The following is a 24,371-nucleotide window of genomic DNA, read 5'->3' as shown; positions in this document are numbered from 1 at the left end:
CATACAGTCCCAGGGCTTTGACAAAAGCCAGTATCTGGGACGGTTTTATAGAGGGTAGTTCTCCATCTCCAATATCAGTCGTACATGGCACGAATGGTTGTCGTCTCGGCGCACTCAGTGATGAGGTGTACTGGTGTTTCACCATCTTCCCCACAGAATCTGCATTCGCCGTTTCTTCTTAGTTTCAATCTACTGAGGTGTTCATTGAGGAGACAGTGTCCTGTTAAAACCCCGTGACAATCCGAAGATTGTTCTTACTCAGACCCAGGAAGATCTGTGATTTTTCTTGATCATAAGCCCTCAGAAACTTCTTCGAGTGTCTTAGACCATTGCAAGATTTCCATTCCAGGTTGCGGATGGAGTCTTCCAAGTTCTTGAGTTCCGCCTTGAGTTGGTTACCACTTGGAAAGCAGAACGGTTCTGGTCCAGTTAGTGGAGTGTTCGCTCCTTTCCTAGCTAGATTATTTGCTTTTTCATTGCCTTCTATCCCTTGGTGAGCAGGCACCCAGTGTAGGAGGACTTTGTTTTCTTTGCCTAATTTATTCAGCTTCTCTATGCATTCTTTGACCAATTTCGAATTGATTGATACTGAGTTGATCGCCTTTAACGCTGCTTGACTATCAGATAAGATGGATATTTCTTGTTTCCGATAGTTCCTATCTAAGATAAGTTGTACGCATCTCTCGATAGCGTAGATTTCTGCCTGTAGGATACTAGGGTAAGTGCCCATTGGTTCGGGGTAATTAGCTCTCGGCCCAAACACTCCGATCCCTGTTTCCGGATTTCTTCCGGGAAAATTATTTTTATTTTTTTTTATTTTTAGTTAAAAATTGTAATATCTTGATAATATGGCTACATTAGTTACTAGATCGAATTTACAAGAAAGAAAGCCCAGAAAAAAGACAGTACTTAATTCTCAACCAATTTTTTTTTAATAACTCGGTTATATTGTACTTATTACCAGTGTAGTAGATCTACCAACCCTAGAAATATTTGCACTTATTTCAGACTCATCCTGTATATTTATGCCAAATTAATTAGCAAAGTGAAAAAAGAAAATCACACATTATTTTATTTTTTAAATGACACAGGTATTTTGAAGTAATAAATAAATTTTGTTAAGTACCTTATTCTTTTTATTTTCAAAATTGATATTTATTAGGTAACACATATTCTATTTTTTAGAAGTTTATCTTTCATTTTTTTTCTAGTAGGTAAGCACTTGTCAGTAAACATTGTATTTTTTCATGAAGTTTTTACCATTATACTGATGACATTTCAATATACAGGGTGTCCCAGAAATAAGTGCAAGTATTTTAACTGGCAGTATAGTTTAACCCAAGAAACACGCCTATGATTTTTTTTTTCGCGAAAATGTTTTTTGAAAATTCGAAATTTTTTGGAAATTTTTTTAGTTTTTGGTTAAAAAACATAATTTCTTGATAATATGGCAACATAGGTATTAGATTAAATTTACAAGAAAGAAAATTCAGAAAAGATCCAGTGGTTCTCAAAATTTTAGCAAAAAATCATTTTTTTTGGAAATTTTAAAAGTAAAATAACTCCGTTATTTTGGACTTATTTAAAAAACGATAAAGAGAAAATATGTTTCTTTTATCAAGATCTACCACCCCTTAAACTTGCACTTATTTCTGGGACACCCTGTATATTCTACGATACGATCGAAATAAAACGGCGTCAAAGATTGCTGGAGAATGACGATCGGTACTAATTTTGGCTACGTCAACCTCTAGACGTCATTTACTTATAGCTCTTATTTTTTTGAATTTTATAATGGCGCTTACTGCCAGATGGCCTTAAAAAGGTTGTAATTTATTTTTATACTGAATAAAAATGATTTTTAAATGGTGTAGTTCAAAATTCGAGACAGAAATATTTTTTCTAGAAACGATTTATCCTTTTTTAATAGCCCTATAATCTCTTTAATAATTAGTGTTAATTTTTGACAAGTTTTATGTCAATTTTTAGTAAATAACGTTTAGAGATTGACCTCGCCAAAATTATCATCGATTGTCATACCGCAGCCGTCTTTGACGCCGTTTTTTTTTCAATCATACGGTATTAGTTAAGCAAATTTGTCTTTAACTAAATATTTATTAGTAAATATTTGGAAAATTTATCAATATAATGTAGTTATTTTTTAATTTCTTCTTTACAGGTCCGTACCGCAAAAATGCACCTATTCACCTTCGTCCAGTTGACGTGTCTCATCGTTCTGTGGGTGGTGAAATCAACCAAGGCCTCGCTTGCGTTCCCCTTCTGTCTAATTCTTATGGTACCACTCAGAGGACAGCTCAGCCGGATATTTTCTCAGAGAGAACTCAGAGCGGTAAGTCCACACAAAATATCACACAAGACATTATGTAGGGTTGCGTCCTTAACATAAAAATTGTTGTCTCTCATGTTATTTTAATTCATGTTGTAATTTTATCGAAACATTTGACCAAATATTTATCAAACAATATTTACATCTACGTCTCTATTTGCATTCTACGTCAAATCTGTGAAACATTAACAACCAAAATGCACCGATAATATTTTTGAATGTATATGTACTTCTATGTATGATTTCAAAATGCTATTTACACAGATGGTAGGTATTGTAACATATCGATCGGTTTACTAAACATAGAAGAGAGATGGAAATACACAAATGTAGCCAAAACAAATAATGTAAGAGTAATGCGCTATATGCATACAGGGTTTTTGAAAACAATAATCCTCCAATGGATTCAAAATAATTTCTTATGAAAGACAATATACATACATATATGTTTTAAAGAAGGCTGGGGATCTAATTGGTAAATCAATTATTATCGAGAAATAAAACAATACAAACTTTGACAATACTATGTGGTCAGAAAAATTAAGATTAATTTAAAAAAAAGTAAAAATTTCCCAAATTTATTATTTCAGTCAAATAACTGTCTTCTAAATATCTTGAGAACGGTTGCTCGTAGCGATTTTTACCAAGAGAGATTTTTACGTAAAAAAAGAAGTAGTTTTATACAAGTACGGACGAAAAGTTATTCTCTTCAAAACTGCTAAAACACATGTAGGTGGCGCCCCCTACAAATAGTCATATTGACACCAAAATCAAATTTCGGATATCAAAAAACTCCCAGACACCAATTTTCATTCAAATAGTGACGTTACTTCAGAAATTATTTGAAAAAAACCTAAATAAAAATGAAACTTCTACACCCTGCACCCTGTATCTCCGAAACTAAGCATTTCAGGACATACAGGGTGTCCCAGAAATAAGTGCAAGTATTTTAAGGGGTGGTATATCTCGATAAAAGAAACATATTTTCTCTTTATCGTTTTTCAAATAAGTCCAAAATAACGGAGTTATTCTACTTTGAAAATTTCCAAAAAAAATGATTTTTTGCCATAATTTTGAGAACTACTGGATCTTTTCTGGATTTTCTTTCTTGTAAATTTAATCTACTACCTATGTTGCCATATTATCAAGAAATTATGTTTTTTTAACTAAAAACTAAAAAAAATCTAAAAAAATTTTCAAAAAATTCCGGATTTTCAAATTTTTTTTTGCAAAAAAAATCTCATAGGTGTGTTTCTGGGGTTGAACTATACTACCAGTTGAAATACTTGCACTTATTTCCGGGAAACCTTGTATATTTATACGAACTTTTTACTTATTTTTATCTGCAAAATATGCTGCCGAAGTTTCCGGAATACATTTCGGATCACCCTGTATACAGGGTGTTCCTTAATGACATGCTAATATTTAAGGGCGTGATTCTTGGATCTATTCTGAGAGAAAAACTTCTTCTGAGATACAGGTGGTAAATTTTTCTAAAAGAAAATTTTTTTTCGTAATGACTGATTTTGTTATATATATGTATACAGGGTGTTTCAAAACAAATGCGAAAAACCTCAGGGCGTGATTCCTTGTTCAAAATAAAGAGTAGATTGCTTTATAAACGTTGGGTCAAAAGACAACCATTAGGGAGATATCGCGGTACAAAGATGGCGGAAAAATAATGTTTTTATTTTTTATCTTGAAAACGAAAAACGATAGACTAAAGAAATTTTATGGAAGCATTACTGTTATGAAAACACACTTTCTGGTAATTTTTTCACTTTTTTAAAATGAGTGCAAGGGGTTGAAATATACTACCCCTATCATTCTTTTTAACGAAATTAAAAAAAAAAAGCTTATCAAACACATGCAAAAACATTAATAAAAATTAATTTGGATAGTTTAGTTTGTTTAGAAACTTTTTTATCTCTCATATTTTTTTGATAAAACTCACCGATTTGAAATTAAAAAATAAAATGTAAAGCATTACATGTCAAGACAAAAAACATTTTTAGATAGAGAATCTAGTAGGCTGCTCTAATTTTTTTAGGATAAAATCTAGTCGGTCGCTGTCACTTTTTAGGGGATGTTTCTAATATTATTTTGTTGACATTACTCTACTGCAATACGTTATTATCTAGATTCTTATTATTATCGTTATTATCACTAGATTCTTTATCTAAAAATGTTTTTTAACCTGACATGTAATGCTTTACATTTTATTTTTTAATTTCAAATCGGCGAGTTTTATCAAAGAAACACAAGAGATAAAAAAGTTTCTAAACAAACCAAGCTATCCAAATTAATTTTTTTTGCATGTGTTTGATAAGATTTTTCTTTAAATTTTGTTAACAAGAATGATAGGGGTAGTTTATTTCAACCCCTTCCACTCATTTTAAAAAAGTGAAAAAATTACCAGAAAGTGTGTTTTCATAACAGTAATGCTCCCATAAAATTTCATTAGTCTATCTCTTTTCGTTTTCAAGATAAAAAATAAAAACATTATTTTTCCGCCATCTTTGTACAGCGATATCTCCCTAATGGTTGACTTTTGACACAACGTTTATGAAGCAAACTATCCTTTATTTTAAACAGGGAATCGCCCCCTGAAGTTTTTCGCATTTGTTTTGAAACACCCTGTATATCTTTATGAAACTTGATACACGTCTTCTATGCATCAAAATACCTTTTTTGGTGTACAAAGAATTTTATTTATTTCAACCAGTGCCGTCCATACGGGTTTTACATTGAATATTTTTGGAGAAAAACATGGTACACCACCGACTTCTCTTAAAATAAAAATTATTTTCAAAATCTCCATTCATTTCTAAAAATCGTCCGACGCATAGTTTTTGTTTAAAAAATTAAAGTCAGTTTATTTCAGGGTCAAATCGCTGAAAATATGATGCGGTGACTGTTGTGTGGAAATCATTTCTGCATTGGCTGGAAGGAAATTAAGTTAAAAAAAATTGTTAATGAATCAAATTTTTTGTATGTCAAAATAAGCATTTTGATGCATGGTATCAAACATGCACGTGTATCAAATGTACCATCAGAGATATTTTGGAAAAAAATTAGAAAATTTTACCAGTCTGTATCTACCCATACAGCACGTCCAAATGAAATTACGTTTCTACAAGGGAGACACATGAGAAACAAAATATAGAGATGAGCAGAAAATCGCAAACTGCGATTTAATCGCAGCGATTGTAAATTCGCAATCGCAACCTGTGATTCATTTCCATAACAAACTGCGACTTGCGATTGAAACATATATCTGCCGATTTTGGATTTTTAGGCAACCAGTATTACACCAGTTGCGATTTGCAATCGCAGTGGGCACGCGAACGAAGAGCTGCGAACGAAAATCACAACATTGCGATTTTCGTTTGCACCGGCGGTGCATCGACACGGCACTGAGAAGCCGAACGATGAGCTGGGAACGAAAATCGCAATATTGCGACTTCTCGTACGCACCGGCTGGCGGCGGCGCGTCATCAACACGGCAGTGGGCAGGCTGCGATTTTCGTTCAGCTCGAAAATCGCAGCTCATCCCAACATTGCGATTGCGATTTTCGTTGGCACCGGCGGCGCGGCATCGGGAGTGGGCACGCCAACGAAGAGCAGCTGATTGTGATTTTCGTTCGCAGCTCTCAACACATCGGCCTAGACTAGAGATCGCAAAATCACATTCGCAATCATGGCCCCGTAATTTTATGAAGCGTTGGAAAATAGGCTTATATTGTTTATATACCGCATAATATATATGTATAATTTTTTAGTTTTAAATTTTGATAATAGTTTTAGATTTATAATATAATTATGGATTTAGAAGGTTAAAAAATTCTTGTTTTCGGTTATGACTAATTATAGTTACAGTTGCTCCCAGGTAATGATTCAGGTAAAATAATTCATTCAAGGACAGTTTTGGATTCAAATTATAAAAAATTATCTATTTTTATCCTTGATTTACTAGAAGATATAGAGCACGAAAAAGAAACAGCCCTTTCTCTTTATTATATTTTGTTATATGTATATTATATTATTATAAACATTTTATAACAATCCATAATATAATTTTCTGAATATACTAACAGTTGTGGATCGGCTGCTATGTTAATTTAAGTACATCCTTTACAATCAGTTTTTTCATTTTAGAGAATTTTCAAATATAATAAAATGTGATATTGTCCTTTCATTTATCTAAAAGTTCGAAAGTTTGCACTTGCACTGGACGGGCCGTATCAAAGCCGTCGGCGTCGGCTTCTTTTGAGTTACATATAAAGAAAATGTTTTTAAAAGAAAAAAAGATAAAATAAACAGTTTTTTTCTCGTTATTTGAATTAAGGTTGGCGGCAACCTTTTTTATAATAAATTTTTCGTTAGTATACGTACAGACTGTCTAAAAGCACATTCGAATATTTTGAACATTTTATGTATTTTTTCCCTTTTAAATTTATTTGGTCTATTCTAATCAAAAATGTTTAAAAAAGGAAACTAAGTTATTTGTGGTTTGGTTTGGTTTGATTTTTTTTTGGTAATTGATGAAAATTTTAAGTGCAATATGTGTGCAGAGCAAAAATATCATAAAAAAACACTTTAAAAGGCATATGGCATCGAAACACCCAACAGTTTCTTTGTAAGATTTTATTAAAAAAAAAAGTATTCCCCTATTTATTCTGTTTTTTCTCAAAAATTTTGGGATTGAGCTTCCCAGTTTACAGCGTATCAATTTAAAAATATCAAAATCGCAATCGCAGGTTACAGTCGCAGCGATTTACAAATCACAATCGCAGTTTCAACTGCGATTGGAAAATCGCAGTTTTGCTCATCTCTAACAAAATATGTTAAAGTGAACCTAAGTGTTCATCTAGTTCTAACATATACATATGAGATACACGCAGGTTTATATTGATAGAATTGTGTGATACAGTGTTTACTAGTTGTATACCGTATGCACTTAAGATTCTAAAGAGTTTTTGTAACGTAACAAATAATTATTAAAATGATGAAATCTGACGCTCGGTATATGAGACATACAATGTATAAGTCATATGTATGTAAACGTACTTCACATCATAGTTGTGCTATAGTACACTACATTGTAAAAATGTGTACGTATACATATAATATAAACATCTATATAGACACTTTGTAATAGTGTACTGTTGTGTTCACATTCTAGCATGAAATGAAGGTGTGCACATCGCGGATAGTGTCCTCAGCGTAGATACACCGACCAAGTGTATCTTATGTGTCCTCTCTCCTTCCTCCTTTCTAGGAGTGGTATGTGTTAGCAGCCATTATTGTTTTATCATTAGGGAAGCTCTATACAAATGTTCTGTTTGTGCCTTGTTACACCTTCCTAAAAGTATTATTAATATTATAGCAGCGACTCTTCCTTACTCGATACCTAATTTACCAAATTTTGACACCAATGAATTGAAAACTCCAAATATTCTCGTATAATATGATAAAGAGGTTAGCTCTGCAATATAATTTTTTAATTTGGAAATAATATAAATCTAAATGGACCAGAGAAAGAAAGATTTAAACACTTCAAAGAACTTCTTATACACTGATATTCGGTAAGTTATTGATGGATCAATATACAGATATGTTTAATATTCAATAATCAGTTTCATATAAAATTTAAGGGTGAGATTGTTAATCTGGAAATAAAATACAACAAAGTCCAACAGAGTGCTCTCGTTGAATGAGTATGCTAACAAACCAACTGCTTGGAGGGGAAAAGAGGAGAAAAAATGACTAAACGAGGTCCACCAAATCGTGGCGATATACCAGTGTTTACCATTTTAGTATGTTGTTATACTAGGTACTTATATTTTTAAAAACATTTTGATACAAATTCTGTTCTTTTACAGTGTTTTCTTAGTTCTGGTTTCTGCAGTGTAAATAATTATTATTATTGTGTTATTTGCGCTATTGCGTTTCATGATATAAAGAACGTAACACACAAACGTAATTAAACGTAATACACAAGCACTGTGTATCCTACGGCACACTGTGTATCCCTTACTTTGTGTATACGTAAATGCTATACTGTGGCTACATTGTGAGGCGGACGTTTAACCTTTGTGCATACGTGTTGAACTACAGTGTGTAAACGTAGCATATTTACATCGGGGGAATTGTGTCACCCTGTGTCTACATCTAATAATGTAAACACATCGTAAATGTGATTTGATGTGCTGTATGGGTAAAAAGTTAAGATGTTTAGGACATATATTCATATGAAGTTTTTTTTCTTAGAATAGGTCCAAGAATCACCTCCTTAAATATTAGCCTGTCGTTAAGGAACACCCTGTCTAATAAATAATCAATAAATATTGATTGAGGATGAATCAAAGAATACAGTGGAACCTATCTCTGCTTTCTTGTAATGTCTACACCCATTTCACAAAGACCTCTGAATGTTTAGTCTTTTTGGTGGAAAGAATGACGGAAAAGCCTCCGTTTCGCCGTCGAATTTTCGTTATTTTTGTACCAGGGACAAAAATAAATGCTCGGCTGCATTCTTGGTCGAGGTCTGAACGAACGGCCGTCCAGATGCAAGATTCGAGAGATTTATGCGGCCCGCGACGAAGACCGTGTTTAAATGCTTTTACCAGATGCTACCATTAAGTCTAATTACGCATACGTTATTCAATCTATTCCCCGTATTTGACACGTTTATGTATTCAAGGGATTTTACACGGAGAAAACAAGGTAATAATAACGTAGCAAAGTTCTCTTAGAGAATTCACCAAAGAAATGGAATTAAAGGGATCGTATTTTCAATTTTTTCAATTTCAAAAGTACTTTATTGTTTAAAAAATATACAAATTTTTGTTAACAAAGCATAAATATTCCTAAATCTAAACCTAAAATAAAAAAAATTGTGTAAATATAAGATAGAAATACATCCATTAAAACAACAAACAGTATTCAGAAAAATAGGTGTAAACAATTAAGTAAAATAACATATACAATATACAGAATAAAGAGAAAATTAACAATAACGCTAAAAAGAATAAGTCAGACTAACAAGCAATTCTAGACTCTAAACACTAATATCAAGGGAGCCCCGGTAGAATTCGTCAACGCTGTAAAATGCCCTATTTATAAGTTCCCTTTTCAGTAGTCTCCGGAAGGTTTTTACGTAACTGATGAAGAGTTCAAGAAAAAAAGAATAAAGCTTGATTTTCATGCATTCGTTGTCTGACGATGCAATGATACGATGTTAATTTTATTGGTTGAACTAGCGTGTACCCGCGACTTCGTTTGCGTCGAATTAACCATTTGTAATGGTGATGATAAAGCAAAGCAAGAGTTTCCATTAACATATGTACAAACTGGATAAAATTTTCTCACATTTATGTCAGCATAAGAAAAAACAATATGGCGATATTATTATATAACTTGGTAATATTTGAGTGGTAGTTTCATCACGTTGGAATTTGACTTTCGAAAAATCCGTTTGCCAAAAATAAGCTTTTTGCCTCAAGCAGTTTAAGCAGAATCATGGTTAATCAATTACCCAACTTTTTGGAAAACCCTGTATGATTTTTTAAAAAATTTCAAAATATGTAAAAAAAGATCGATATAAATTATGCGTGTCCCAGCGTTTTTCCGAAAGACTAACCGTTTTTTAAATAACAAATATTGTAATATTTGAGGGGCGTTTTCACCCTCTTGGAATTTGAGATTCGAGAAACCCCTCCTTATCGAACCTCTACACCCCACAGTTAATCCGTTTACCAAAAATCAGCTTTAGGTAAACGTCAAGCAGTTTAAGCAGAATCGTGATTACTCAATGGTCATATTTTATGAAACACCCTGTATAAATTTTTAAAAATCTTAAAATATGTAAAACAACAAAATAAAATATACGTCACAGGTTTTTAAATAAAAAATATTCTAATATTTGAGGGGTGGTTTTACCCCCTTAGACTTCGAGTTTCAAATCCCTTCTTATCGAATCTCTACACCCTAAAGTCAATCCGTTTTCCAAAAATCAGCTTTTTACGTCAAGCGCTTTAAGCAGGATCGTGATTAATCAATGACCAGATTTTTGTCAACACCCTGTCTGTATACATTTTTAAAAAATCTTAAAATATGTAAAAAAACAAAATAAAATATACGTGTTTAAGCGTTTTGTCGGAAACTTGGCCGTTTTTTAAATTAAAAATATTGTAATATTTGAGGGGTGATTTCACCCTCTTGGAACTGGAATTTCGAAAAATCACTTCTTATCGAACCTCTACACCCTAGAATCAACCTGTATGCCAAAATTGAGCTTCTTACCTTGAGTGGTTTGAGCAGGATCGTGATTAATCAGTGAGTCAATCACTTATGGATTTTATATATTAGTATAGGTAGATTTAAAAATTTCGATAGGCAACTATCTTTTCGGATAATTTCCATTTCTGTCAATTGTATTCGGGTAATTCTCCTTCGGTCAATTGTTTTCGGGCAATTTTTTTAGATCCAGTAATAGCCTCTTACCACAGATTATACAGATTATAATCTTTGTTTTTTCTTTATTGTTCAGTAATAGCCTCTTACCACAGATTATACAGATTATAATCTTTGTTTTTTCTTTATTGTTTTTCGTGGTTCCAATTTTCGGAATCGGGCACTAGTTAGGTGACTAGTTTGCGCACATAGCACGCCCACTTATGGCCTCTAAAATTGTGCACAGCGCCTGACCGGCACAGCTATTAGAGAGATATCGGAAAACCGAATAGCGTCATTCAGTATTTACGCGTACCTTATCATGGTTACGATATGCGCGAGTCAATTTTTAACGCAACACCCGCTAATAACGTTACCGCCTGACGTAATTTGCGGATCAATTACGCCAGGCGCTCTTTCTAAATAACCTCTGATAACGTTTAAAAATTGCTTAAATGGGCATGTGCGGGTATTTGACAACCGGAGCCGGCCGGCGAGATCTTTTATTTTAGGTTATGTTTGAATTGTTTTGAATTTAGTTTTATTAGGTAATTTGATATTTAATTAGCTGGGATTAGTTTTAATTAAATAAATATGGCTTAAAATATGGATTCCACCTCTTCCAATACTAAAGAACCTATAAAGAGTCTTAGATTTACAGCAGATGACGACTTAGCCCTTCTAAGAGAATTTGTTGCTTGTTGCCCTAAACCCACTGGCAGACGTTGAACAATAAAGCACTGGAAATAAGCACTTCAGCCCTTTAGTTTTAAAATACCTAGTAAACAAAACAATTTCAAAGTTTTAAATTCAAAGTTAGGTTAAGTTTAAATAGCGGACGCGACGCGATCAGAATTCTTTCCGATCCGATAACTATAAATGAAGAGAGTTAATACCACCTCACGTAAAGGAAATAACACCTGGCCTTATTAACGTTCATGTACGCTATTTGGTTTAGCGATATCTCTCTATTACGCTGTTTATTGTTATTTTACGCGAGTTTATTTTTGCGCACAGGAAATTTGACTCGTTTGCACATCGTCATAAAAAACAATTTTCGTACCACGAATTAGGGACAAGATTTTTATCTGTATACTTATAGGATACCTAATCTGTGCTCTTACTCTGAGAATAGCCTATATATAGAGATAATATAATTATTTCTCTCCGTGTGCTATCTCGAATCTTAACGTTTCAATATCACATTCGTTTGTTTTTCCTTTCCGCAAATCGACGAAGCAACGTACCCTGATCAAGGCCGACTCGATGATCTTTTTTGCGTTCGTTATTCAACTCTCATTGGGCTATTGTTTTCAATGCCTGCTGGATATTTATTCGTTCGTTCTTCAGGTACTGTCAAACCGTTAAAAACTAGAAAACGTTGAGAAATCCTTGACTGCGACCGCGAAGACGATACCTACTTTGTTTTGCTTTAAACCGGCATTACTCAAGCGTAGCTCTTTGACAAAGATCTCTGAGATCACTCTTAAGATAATTTTATGGTAATTTGTAAAATGCGACTGTCATCATATCAGACAAAGACAAAATATGTACTGTATAGAGTTCTTACTCATAATTTATGGTAATGGTTACTGGCAATACTGGCTGTGTTATAGTACATTTTGGCACCCTCGAAGTAACTGTTATTTGTTATTTCGTTATTTTTAAATGTTTTTTCGAGGGTGCCGGTTATAGAGCTTTTTAGGGTTCCGTACCCATAGGGTAAAAACGGGAACCCTATTACTAAGTCTTCGCTGTCCGTCCGTTCGTCTGTCACAAAGGTCTATCTTACGAACCGTTATAGCTAGACAGTTCAAATTTTTACAGATAATGTATCTATGTTGCCGCTATAAGAACAAATACTAAAACAGAATTAAATAAATGTTTATAAATAAAAAAGTACTTTCACTAAACATTATCTTTTAAGTAAGAATTTTACATAGAATCTTTCAAGTTCTCATTGGCCGCGTGCTTTAAGGCGTTAGGACTTTACGCTGCTATGACGTTGGAGCCGTAGTAATGCAGGTTCGAATTCTAGGCGACTTTTTTTTAATCGTTTTTTTTTAATTTTTAGATATTTATTATAGATTAATACAATTTTTAGTAATGTGTTTCTTCATTTTTTTTTTAAATTACTTATACGAGCATTCAAAATTTCAGCTAAATCGGAAAAAAAGTTTATAATAATATAGTGTCTAATGTTGTATAGATAATGAATGGTACGGAACCCTTCCTGCGCGAGTCCGACTCGCACTTGACCAATTTTTTAATAAAGACTGCGATACTATCAGGTTTTAATCCCAGTTACTATTTCATGTTTTTCTTGTAAGTTATCGATAATGGTCTAAGGTAAGAATCGTAGTTCGTAGTATAAGCAAATTATGCAGTCAGGTAATTTTAAATGGATTATCTATCCTACGAATACATTTAAAGGATATTTCAAAGCCTTCTTTGTTAAAGTGACCTGATATTTTTCTACCTGTCCTAATTTTTCTACTTGCGTGTATACAAATGTCCAAAGTATCGATTTTGACCATGACTCACAATAACTTTTACTTTTAGGGTGGGTAAATCACTTGTATTATTATTCAGAAAGTGGTGCAGTTTGATAGAAGTAAAATATAAAAATTAAAGAGAATTAAATGAAGTGAAACAGAAATTAACTCTTAAAGATATTAAAAAAATATATATAAATGACATAAAAAACAACAAAATTTTGTTGAAAGATGTAGTTCCTTTTAACATTAAGATGTATATTTGTTCCTTCAGTTTAAAAAAAAAATACGTATTAGTTGTAAGAATTTGGGGAGAGGATTCTAACTCAAATTCTGAAAATTAAGCATTTTTTATTTCTTTAAAGATATTTTTGGATATTTAAGAATATGGTTGGATTGGAGCATTTGGTGCAATAACAGCAAAATAAAACACTAGTTTACTACTATACAACAAAACACTTATAATACTTAAACAGATTTTAACACAGGACACGTTTTGCTAACCATGTTAGCACTATCACCCAAAGACTGAATCTATTTTTATTCTTTAGTTTTAATCTTCCGCCATGTTCTTCAGTTAGGTGTTTTGATGTATTGTGGTGAACTAGCGTTTTACATGCCAGTAGTTTAACTGGTAGTATGTTTCGACTCCAGAAACGCCTGTGAGGATTTTTTTTTCAAAAAAAGAATTGTTGGAAATTTTAAATTTTGCTTGACATTTTTCGGGAAATTTAAAAAAAAACTTATTAGTTCCGCTTGTTTATTCACTAAAATTTCTTTACGGTATATCTAAACCTTGCAGTGTTGCCACCTCCTACGTTATCCACATTCTACATATTTCTATATTTATAAATGCACAGTAATTTTAAATTTCTACACAAACAATTAGGAATGTTAATTTGAATCTTTTATCAGTGCCCATTACTAATAATTCTAGAAAAAAAGCAACATTAATTATTTATAGTACTTACCCTTTCAATGAAAACCTAACAGGGCTAACAGTAACCTTCTTAAGGTGCCTTGCAGATTCCTGCGTAGGCGTTCATCTTTTTCTTCCTCATCAGATGGTTCTGTTAACTGCAGCGACTTGGAGTGCTTGGAAGTCCTGTATGCCTGTCCAATGACGAATATTTCTCAGCCAGGATAGCTTCCTTCGACCTATTCCCCTTTTGCCCCCCTCTATTTTACCCTGGAGAATCAGACGCTGAAAGTGATAGCGTTCTCCACGTAGTATGTGTCCCAAATAGGCTATTTTCCTCTTCTTGATGATTTCGAAGAGTTCACGTTGTTCCAGACCAGCTCTTCTGAGAATGTCTTCATTCCTCACACGGTCGACCCACGGCACTCTTAGCATTCGTCGTAGGGTCGACAGTAACCACAGTAATTACCGAATACCGTAACAGTAACCACCGAATATTAACTAAAACATTACTTTGTTAACTTGAATATGTATTTTGGAAGTTTTTGTATATTTCAGAAAATTAAAACAAAAAAATGCAAAAATACACGTCTAAACAACTTTACTCTTTGATAATTTTTGTTATAAGTATTATTTGTCATACGATTTTCTTGTTGGTAAAAGTAAAAGTGTTTTGGTGTATTGTGGTGATTTAGTGTTTTTATTTTGCTGTGTAACACCAAAGGTTCCAACCCTCAACTGTAAATTATTGCACATAAACTTTTTACAGCCCAACAATAATAAAATGTTACTTGTTGCGAACTTTTTAACAGGTGGCATAGGTACACTGTACAAAATAAGGGCAGCGACCCGGCTAGGTCGTAACACCTGTTTCCGATCGATCACCGCAGTTAAGCGACGTTAAACGATGTGGGTATTTGGACGGATGAACGTCTGAAGAACTTCATCCTGCTGTTAATTGTTCCAAGACAAGAGTGTAAAAAATCTAATGAGACGCACACTGCTCATTCACGACGCACAAAGGAATAGTTTCTATCAAAACATGACCAATAATAATATTATTACGCATTAATATACCATAAATACTGTACGTGGTACAGATGACTGATTGACCGAACGATCTGGAATGTTTAAGACCAATCGATTTCACAGTTGTCATCATTTGTTCTCTATATTTTTGTTTACATTTCTTCATATGTTTCTAGATTCTAATATGTCCGTCAATCCCATTAGCCTTAGATAGCTATTCAGCTTACAATACCTTGTTACTCCTGTTGGTATACCCACTACAGCTTTGTCTTTCGGTTTTTGCATATTACCGTGAATTTTTGTAGATGTTCTACTATGAACTTATTCGCTTATGGACCAAGAGCTTCTAAGAGAAGGGTTCTAATGGGAGTCATTCACTCCCAAGTTCTGTATGCTGCGCCTATATGGTACAAGACAATGGAAAATAATAGATACACATAAAAAATAAACAGTATACAGCGTACAGCGGCTATAAGATTCAGCAGTGCCTACAGAACCATTTCGGCAGAGATCTCTTGGTTCAAGAACCAGTTGAAACCCATCAAGGAACTTTGAAAACTGAAGCTAGAAATAAACTGGATAAAATGGCAAGAAGAATGGATCAACCGCAAGTATGAAAGGTGGATGTATAGTTTAATTCCTAATATTAGAGAATGGGTAGCGAGACTATATGGTGAAGTAGATTATTATACCACTCAGACCCTGTCAGGCCATAGGTGTTTCAAAAGTTATCTATTCAATCAGCAGCCAAACCAAATCACCACCGAACCATTGTATATACTGCAACGAGATAGATGATGCTCAACATATCTTGTTCAAATATCCAGGGCCTATTTCACCATAAGACCCATAAGGCCCGATGGTCTGGGGACCCGTTAAAGATTGTAAAACATTCATAATTTCTTGAATTTCTGAATTTTATTGGAAAAGGGGACCCGAATTTTTGCTTGGGCCTTAGGGCCCGACCATATGAAAAATAGGCCCTGCAAATATCCCAGATGGTCTGGGTTAAAGGCGGGTTCTCACTTGTCAGTTTCGCTGACGCAGTCTGACTGATTCACTTTCAATGAAAAATAAAAATCGACGATTGTATTCACACGTTTCATGTTTTGCTACATTCAGTATTCAGTTGGTCCAAACATTTTAACGTGGTGATTTCGTAGACATGAAAATGGTTGAAACAAAATTGACACCAGGTGTTCGCGAAGTTTGTTTACAATTAGAAAATGAATTACAGAATATTCTGATGAATCAGAAAAGAAGAAAACGTTTTTTTTTTAAAGCAGATACGTCTACAAGAAACCGTTGACGTTCTATTTTAACAGAACGTCAACGGTTTCTTGGAAATGCATCTGCTTTAAAAAAAAACTAAAGTGTTCTCATAATAGTTTGAATTTAAATATTTTAAATAGTTTTTTTTCTTTATTCTTTGATTTTTTTTGCTTCCGACGATAGACTTTTTTCCGACGAAGCATTTTTTTCTTCGTTAGGCAATTTTGTATAACTGTGAACATAACTTCTGACAAGCAGTGTCCGTTTAGGTTTAACGCAGAAGTGTTTACAAAAAATAACTATTTTATTTTGTAGATTTTCTTGCAGTGCAGTTGCGAAATACCTATAAAGGATTTTTTTGGAGATATATATTAAAATAATTAATTAACTTTAACTTGTAAACTGAACAAATCACGAAAATGTAGTTCTCACGCTTCAGTTTCTATTCATTATTCGATAATGATCAGTCAAAAATGAAAAAAGTAGAACTGGTTTTCATTTTAACTGAAAGTACGAATTTACTGATCATTTAACATGAAAATGTGTTCTGACGTTCATTATTTGTTCAGTATCACTGAATCAGTCAGACTGCGTCAGCGAAACTGACAAGTGAGAACCCGCCTTAAGACATCAGTAATCAGTACTATATAGCTATGAGCATTCCTTTTACAGCAGAAACTATGATGAATAGCCTGAAAGGAGGAGAAAAAAAAACTGGACTCTGGCTATACAGTAATAAAAGAAATCATAAATATTCCTCCTCCTGTAAAAAAATGAAGAAAAAAGAAATAATGGAATGAAGGTGTATAATTGGAAATATATTTCTCTACGTTTTATAACAGAATTTTACTCGAATGTAAATCAAAACATTTCTATTGAGCTACAATGGGTGAAAAGTAACCTGCATTAGAAGAAAAAGAGGTTGTACGCGTGCTGTATAAGGACACGGCGGAAATAACAAATTAAAGGGAATCTAACGCGTTGCCAAAACTAACTGTTCCATTCTTAAAAGAGTCGACGCGTTTAGAATGTTAAATAGGGAAGCGAACGAACGAGGTCAGAGATAAACGACCACAGTGCATTCTGATGATAATAATAATATTTCGTCAAAATATGTACATTCGTACCTTTACATGTTTGTTTTTGATTATAGCAGGTTATCTCGTGATTCACTTAAAGTGGAAATTCTTCTTGCATTAGTATCCACCACTTATGATCAAATGGATTTTCATTTAGATACTGTCTTGTATGTTATAAGACACTATGTATAAGACAATATCAGAAACTATAGACAGACATGAGAAAGAAGAAGGCAAAAACTACAATAAGAAAATCAGAAACTATAAACCAATCAGCCTACTACCAGTAACATACAAGATATTCACAAAAATAATAAACAACAAAATACAAAATACGCTAGACGCTGCACAACCACAAGAACAAGCAGCCATTAGAAGCGGCTTTTTTAGAAGATCATTGATCACATACATGCACTATGAACTATCAGCCGAACAAAAGAATACGTACTTCCACTAGCCATAGCTTTTATAAACTTTGAGAAGGCTTTCGACTCAATATATCCTAAGGCAATGATAGAAGCCCTAGCGAAACAAGATCTCGACAGTGTATCGGTACTACTGCTCGAGAGCACCAAATCCAAAATTGAGAGTAATATTCAAATTACTCTCCAATGTGTAATTATTTTCAAAGTGGATCCAGTACACGTCGCAAAAAAAACTACTAGGGTCAACAACAACACGTATATTGGCAAATGATAAAACTTTAAAAACGGTAAATCAAATTGAAATTAAACAAAATCACTGCAGCTTCCCATTAACTTAAAGGTAAACTTGATATATAAAATACCTACAATAAATAGGGTAGAGAGAGAAATAACAATGCCTAACTGAGGCGAGAGTAATATTGAGAGAATTAGCGAAAAATGTACAATTCAGAGACTAAATTAATAGGCGTGATGCTGCCTAAGAGGGTTCACGGGCGTCTCTTCGTGACAAAATAGAAACTTAAGATATGCCATTCGAACAAGATAAAAAAAACACATGGCCGTCAAGGGTGGTATTTTAAGCGTTTTGCATGTCAACTTAGCGAAGCGTGTGAAAGCATCCTTTCGTGATCAACTTTCTATTTTGTATACATTAGGTAGTAGGATAATTTTAACATATTTACAAAACTAATACTAGGTGTTTATCAAAAATAGTAAAAAACAAATGCGTTTGTTGTATTCGAACAGACAGACCTTATATAGAAACTCTCGCCACTATATACAAAGAAGCCAAAGCAAGAGTATATAATGATATAAGAAAACAACCCCAGAGTTCCCAACTGGTAAAGGAGTACGACAAGGGAGAAGCGATATCCCCAAAGCTGTTTACAGGAACACTAGAAGAAATTTTCGGTCAACTGGACTGGACCAACAAAGGATTAAAAATAGATGAAGAATATCTGAACGATCTAAGATTCGCTGATGACATAGTTTTAATTGCCAATAGTCCTGAAGAACTACCAGCACAAATTAACGAATTAAATACAGCCGGTAATAATGTAGGTCTCAAAATGAATTTAGCAAAAACTAAAGCAATATGCAACGAACTAGTAGTGAGAAAAGATATTTTATTAAATAACACAACACTGGAAATGGTAGAAGGATATATTATATATTTGAGACAACAAATACACAGCCCGAGATCTCTACTACCAGAAATCAACAGAACTAAGTTAGCATGGAATACTTATAGAAGAAACTCATATCATCTTATTTGAATGGCACTTTATCTAAATAAGAAAACATTCGACTAATGTGTACTACCTGTCATGACCTATGCATGCGAAACCCGGACACTTAAAATAGACATATAAAGAAACTGCAGGTTGCACAATGCTCAATGGAACGAAATATGTTGGAACTAACCTAGAAAAGCTGTAAAATAATAGAGTGGATACGACAAAAGACCCGGGTAATAAATGTCATCAACTCCTAAAGTGGCAATGGGCAGGACATCTGGCAACGGACAACAGGATGGACAACAGATGGACAATTGGTCAGAAGAAGACCAAACCTGAAATGAGACCGTGATATTAGGAAATTAGCAGGGATAAATGGTTGAATAAGCTGAAAACTATGATCCGAAATAACTTTAGAAAAAAAATTGTTAATCGTCAATCTAAGATTCTAAATTATAAGATCTTATTTCATTAAAAAATTAAAAACCAATAATCCCCCCTGTACTCTATAAATATATATATTCCTTTATTTTTAGCTCTGGGACTAAAAACACAAGTGAATTTTTTTATTTTCTTTTACCGTAGATCTGATAGGTAATTTATTTATATGTCAACATCGCCAAGAAAAGAACTATTTCCATTTTCCTTTTCTCCGTGGAGAAATAAATCTCCTCGATGTGACTTTTTCTTGTGAAATCTAACTTTTCCCCTGGCGTGCACAATGCATTAAAACATAATACAAGAAGAAATATTATTCTTTGGAGAATATTCGCTTTAATTTATTTTTTCTGCGACCTGGATCTCCAGTGGTATTTTCTCAATTACGGCTGCAGTATATTGGCAAACAATTATATGTACATGGTGGGTCAAATTGGACACTTTTAAGGGAAACACCTTTTTCTACAGGAGATATACAAAAACTAATATCGGTGTCATTCAAAAATGTGCATTTTTAACAAATCGCTGTAACTTTTTTGCTATGGAAAATTTTGAATTTTTATGAAAACATTTCTACTTTTTCTACGAATTTTATGAAAACTTTACTATTTTTAAAATAAATTGAAAATAACCGAGTTATTTAACTTTGAAAATTTAAAAAAATAATGGTGACATTTTGAGAACCGCTGGCGAGAACCGGCTATTATGTTTTTTTACGCGTTTTTCAGGAGGTTTTTCAACGTATTCGACGCCTCAAGTGAATAAACAAGTGGCACTAAAAAGTTTTTTAATTTTTCTCGGAAAATGTCAAGAAAAATATATTTTTTTTGCAAAAAAAAGCAGATATTAAATAATTTGCAAATAAACCAGAATATTTGCACTTATTTCTGGGATACCCTTTATAGAATGAATGGCAATCATTCAAATATTAAGTCATTTACGACGATTATAGACGTCATAAAAATGACGTATATAAACGTCATTTTTTAATGACGTTTTATACCATGGCGATCAAAAATACTAAAATATGAATTATTAAAAATTTAACTATCGCATCTTACATTATTTCATTTATAAATATAAGATGAGACCACTCACGCAAGCTTTAGTAGGCAATGATTGTGAAACTTCCTGTACGTGATATGAAATTTTTCAAGCAAATGTTGAATTTTTGTCAAGTTTTATTTTATCTTTACATTATTATTATGTAATATATTTAAATATTTTTTAATACAATATTTAATAATCAACGTTTGCTTGAAAAGCTAAATATATATCTGCATAAATGACACCCTCAGTGACGTATCACAAAAGTGTTTTTAAGGGAAACACCTTTTTCTATAGGAGATAGACGAAAACTAATATCGGTATCTGAAGCTCAATTTTTATCAAAAACATGATGGTGAAAACCGCATATCGATATCTGTTACCGTTTCGAAGTTACGGGGTGTTTTTCAAAAATATGCATTTTTAACAAATCACTGTAACTTTTTTGCTATGGAAAATTTTGAATTTTTATGAAAACATTTCCAAAGCATCTTTTTACGTATAATTTAATGGCTACTTTATTTAGAGGGCATTGTTTACAATACCTTTTTTTTATAAAACACAAACACAAAATGGTATTCCATATTTGGTTACTCTTTATTTTCATCTCTCCTTTAGGTTAATTTTAAAATTTTAGGAAACCAAATAACCTGAAAACATCACAATGCCTGATGAATATTTATGCTAATTTTCTCCGCGTACTTTAAGGACAACCCTGTATAATATCTCAACAGTATTTATACAGTACTGACATACCATTTCATTACTCTACACTCAACACATTCTGACTGATTGCATTTCACTGCTTAAAAGAAAAAGTATGTTTTAATAAAAGTGATTTATTTTTCAGTTGGACGGAGATCAAGCAGATGTGGATGAAGACGAACCCGACTTCTATGCGGAAGCACCACTTCCTGGTTAAACACACTTAATTTTTCACTTAATTTTTATTATAATCCTCAATTTGTTAATCGTTTTTGACTATTTTTATATTGTTTTTGTCATTTTTATTAGTTTAGTATATTGTGAAAAGGAAAAGTGATCGAAACAGCCATGTAAATATGTATTCTCTTTAAACATTCTGTCATGTATACCGACAGCAAATTAACTCTAATATCGATAATCAGTAAGTAAATAAGGTCTGTTATTTGTATATACAGAGAGAGCGGTGCAGTTTTTGTAGCAGGACATAATAGATTTGTTCCAACATAGCAGAGAAGCATTCTTGGTATGGAGGCTTATGCGCAGTAGTAATCAAAAGAACCTGCGTATTAAGACTGTTTATCAGCCGATTAATGTTTTTCTTTTAATTTCTTTGGCTATTTTCTGTTTTTAATTTGCTTATTTCTCAAGTTTTGTTTCAATTCTCTCAGTACTTTTAAAACGAAATTTGTTGTTTTTAAACATTATTAATTTTTTTTCTTAAAATATGTTTTTTCAATGCCAATGTCGAGGCCAATGTTAACTTCATGCTTAAAAACTACCCTCTCTATATAGCACTTCATAAAATTATAAATATTATAATTATTAATATTTCACTAATCTTGAAACTTATTTATCTGATTATATTTAATATATACAATATGTCCCTGAATTATCTGTACTAGAGGAAAAACTTTTTATTATTAGGTAATTTATCATAATCACTAAATTCTTCATACATAAAGTTTAGATCTTACCACAAATCTTACTTTAGAATTAAAACAAAGTACTTAATAAATGTATTGATTATAATTCTATACAGGGTGGGTCTTAAATAAGTGCAAATATTTTTCGGGGTAGTATATTTCCACCCCAGAAACATGTTTATGTTTTTTTCGCGAAAATAATGTTTTCAGAATTTTCGAATTTTTTAAAAAATTTTAGAGGTGGTAGATTAAATTTACGAGAAAGAAAACCTAGAAAAGATCCAGTAGTTTTCAAAATTTAAGCGAAAAATCATTTTTTTTCAAATTTTCAAAGTAAAATAACTCAGTTATTTTAGACTTATTTAAAAAGAGGTAAAGGAAAATATATTTCTACCAGTCCTGAAAATATTTGCACTTATTTAAGACTCATCCTGTATAGTTACTTACAGTTCCATGGCTGTCTCGATTTCTTTTCATTTTATAATCGTGCATTAATACTTAAGACAAAAGAGAAAAATCTCTTGTTAATAATTATTTTATTGGTTCATGATCATGAGAGCTTTTCATAATTACAGATATACAATATTTAACTATCTGTCAACTTCCTCTAGCTGATATGGTTATGAAACTTTTCGATCATACTGTATATCAAACTATTATGATAGGTTTTCGTAGACATTACGAGAAGAAGAAATTGTAGTAGTATTTTTTTCCTTTTAGGAAACGACTAAATAATTATGATGATAGTTCTTATTTTGAAGAAGTTTTAAGAGAGTTAGGTACTTAGTTTATATAAATTAGCGACTATTAGGATTAAATGAACAAATTAGTTTTACTAGAGTTAACTTATAAGTGAGAAGAGCAGTTTTAAAATCAGAATTTTATTGATCAAGATTGTGATATGGAAACGAAAGATATGGGATTCTTATATGGTATATACAGGATGATTCATAATTGATTGCTTGAAGGTATTGAGTATAAAAATGGAATACTTCTTAAAAAGTTGATTAGTTTTTGAATTATTGAATACAGGGTGTCGCAGAAATAAGTACAGATATTTTAAGGGGTGGTAGAACTGGTCAAAATAAACATTTTTACTCTTTACTATTTTTAAAATAAATTGAAAATAACCGAGTTATTTAACTTTGAAAATTTAAAAAAATAATGGTGACATTTTGAGAACCGCTGGCGAGAGCCGGCTATTAAGGTTTTTTACGCGTTTTTACGAGGTTTTTCAACGTATTCGACGCCTCAAGTGAATAAACAAGTGGCACTAAAAAGTTTTTTAATTTTTCTCGGAAAATGTCAAGAAAAATATATTTTTTTGCAAAAAAAACAGATATTAAATAATTTGCAAATAAACCAGAATATTTGCACTTATTTCTGGGATACCCTTTATAGAATGAATGGCAAGCATTCAAATATTAAGTAATTTACGACTATTATCGACGTCATAAAAATGACGTATATAAACGTCATTTTTATTACGTTTTATACCATGGCGATCAAAAATACTAAAATATGAATTATTAAAAATTTAACTATCGCATCTTACATTATTTCATTTAAGATAGAAATCTTTTCATTTAAGATAGAGATCATTTATTTCATCATAAGATGAGACCACTCACGCAAGCTTTAGTAGGCAATGATTGTGAAACTTCCTGTATGTAATATGAAATTTTTCAAGCAAATGTTGAATTTTTGTCAAGTTTTATTTTATCTTTACATTATTATTATGTAATATATTTAAATATTTTTTAATGCAATATTTAATAATCAACGTTTGCTTGAAAAGCTAAATATATATCTGCATAAATGACACCCTCAGTGGCGTATCACAAAAGTGTTCACAAGCAAAAATATACCGTATGATTGGAAAAAAACAGCGTCCAGTTTAGTTGGCTTGGAAATGACGTTCGAATATATTCCTCATATAATTTTACATTTAAAATGACAACGATCTTCATTTCCAACCAATCTCTGTACGCCGTTAT

General features: G+C 32.4%; 1 protein-coding gene across 3 annotated transcripts in view; it reads left to right on the top strand.

Annotated features, from left to right (window-relative positions):
• LOC115877297 (band 3 anion transport protein) overlaps positions 1-22,572 on the top strand; it is a 202,283-nt gene extending 179,711 nt beyond the window's left edge. For all 3 annotated transcript variants that reach the window (XM_030893432.1, XM_030893431.1, XM_030893430.1), the window contains 2 exons: positions 2,180-2,350; positions 21,597-22,572. In XM_030893432.1, the coding sequence (XP_030749292.1) occupies positions 2,180-2,350; positions 21,597-21,668 (243 nt within the window). In that variant the 3' untranslated portion in view covers positions 21,669-22,572. The remainder of the gene's footprint in view (positions 1-2,179; positions 2,351-21,596) is intronic.
• Positions 22,573-24,371: the final 1,799 nt, after the last annotated feature.

The sequence above is a fragment of the Sitophilus oryzae genome, unplaced genomic scaffold (genome assembly GCF_002938485.1).
Source record: "Sitophilus oryzae breed Bouriz unplaced genomic scaffold, Soryzae_2.0 scaffold_1443_pilon_pilon, whole genome shotgun sequence".
In the NCBI taxonomy this organism is placed as follows: domain Eukaryota; kingdom Metazoa; phylum Arthropoda; class Insecta; order Coleoptera; family Curculionidae; genus Sitophilus; species Sitophilus oryzae.
The sequence above is the reverse complement of the archived record's forward strand: the minus strand, read 5'-3'. Positions and strand labels throughout refer to the sequence as shown.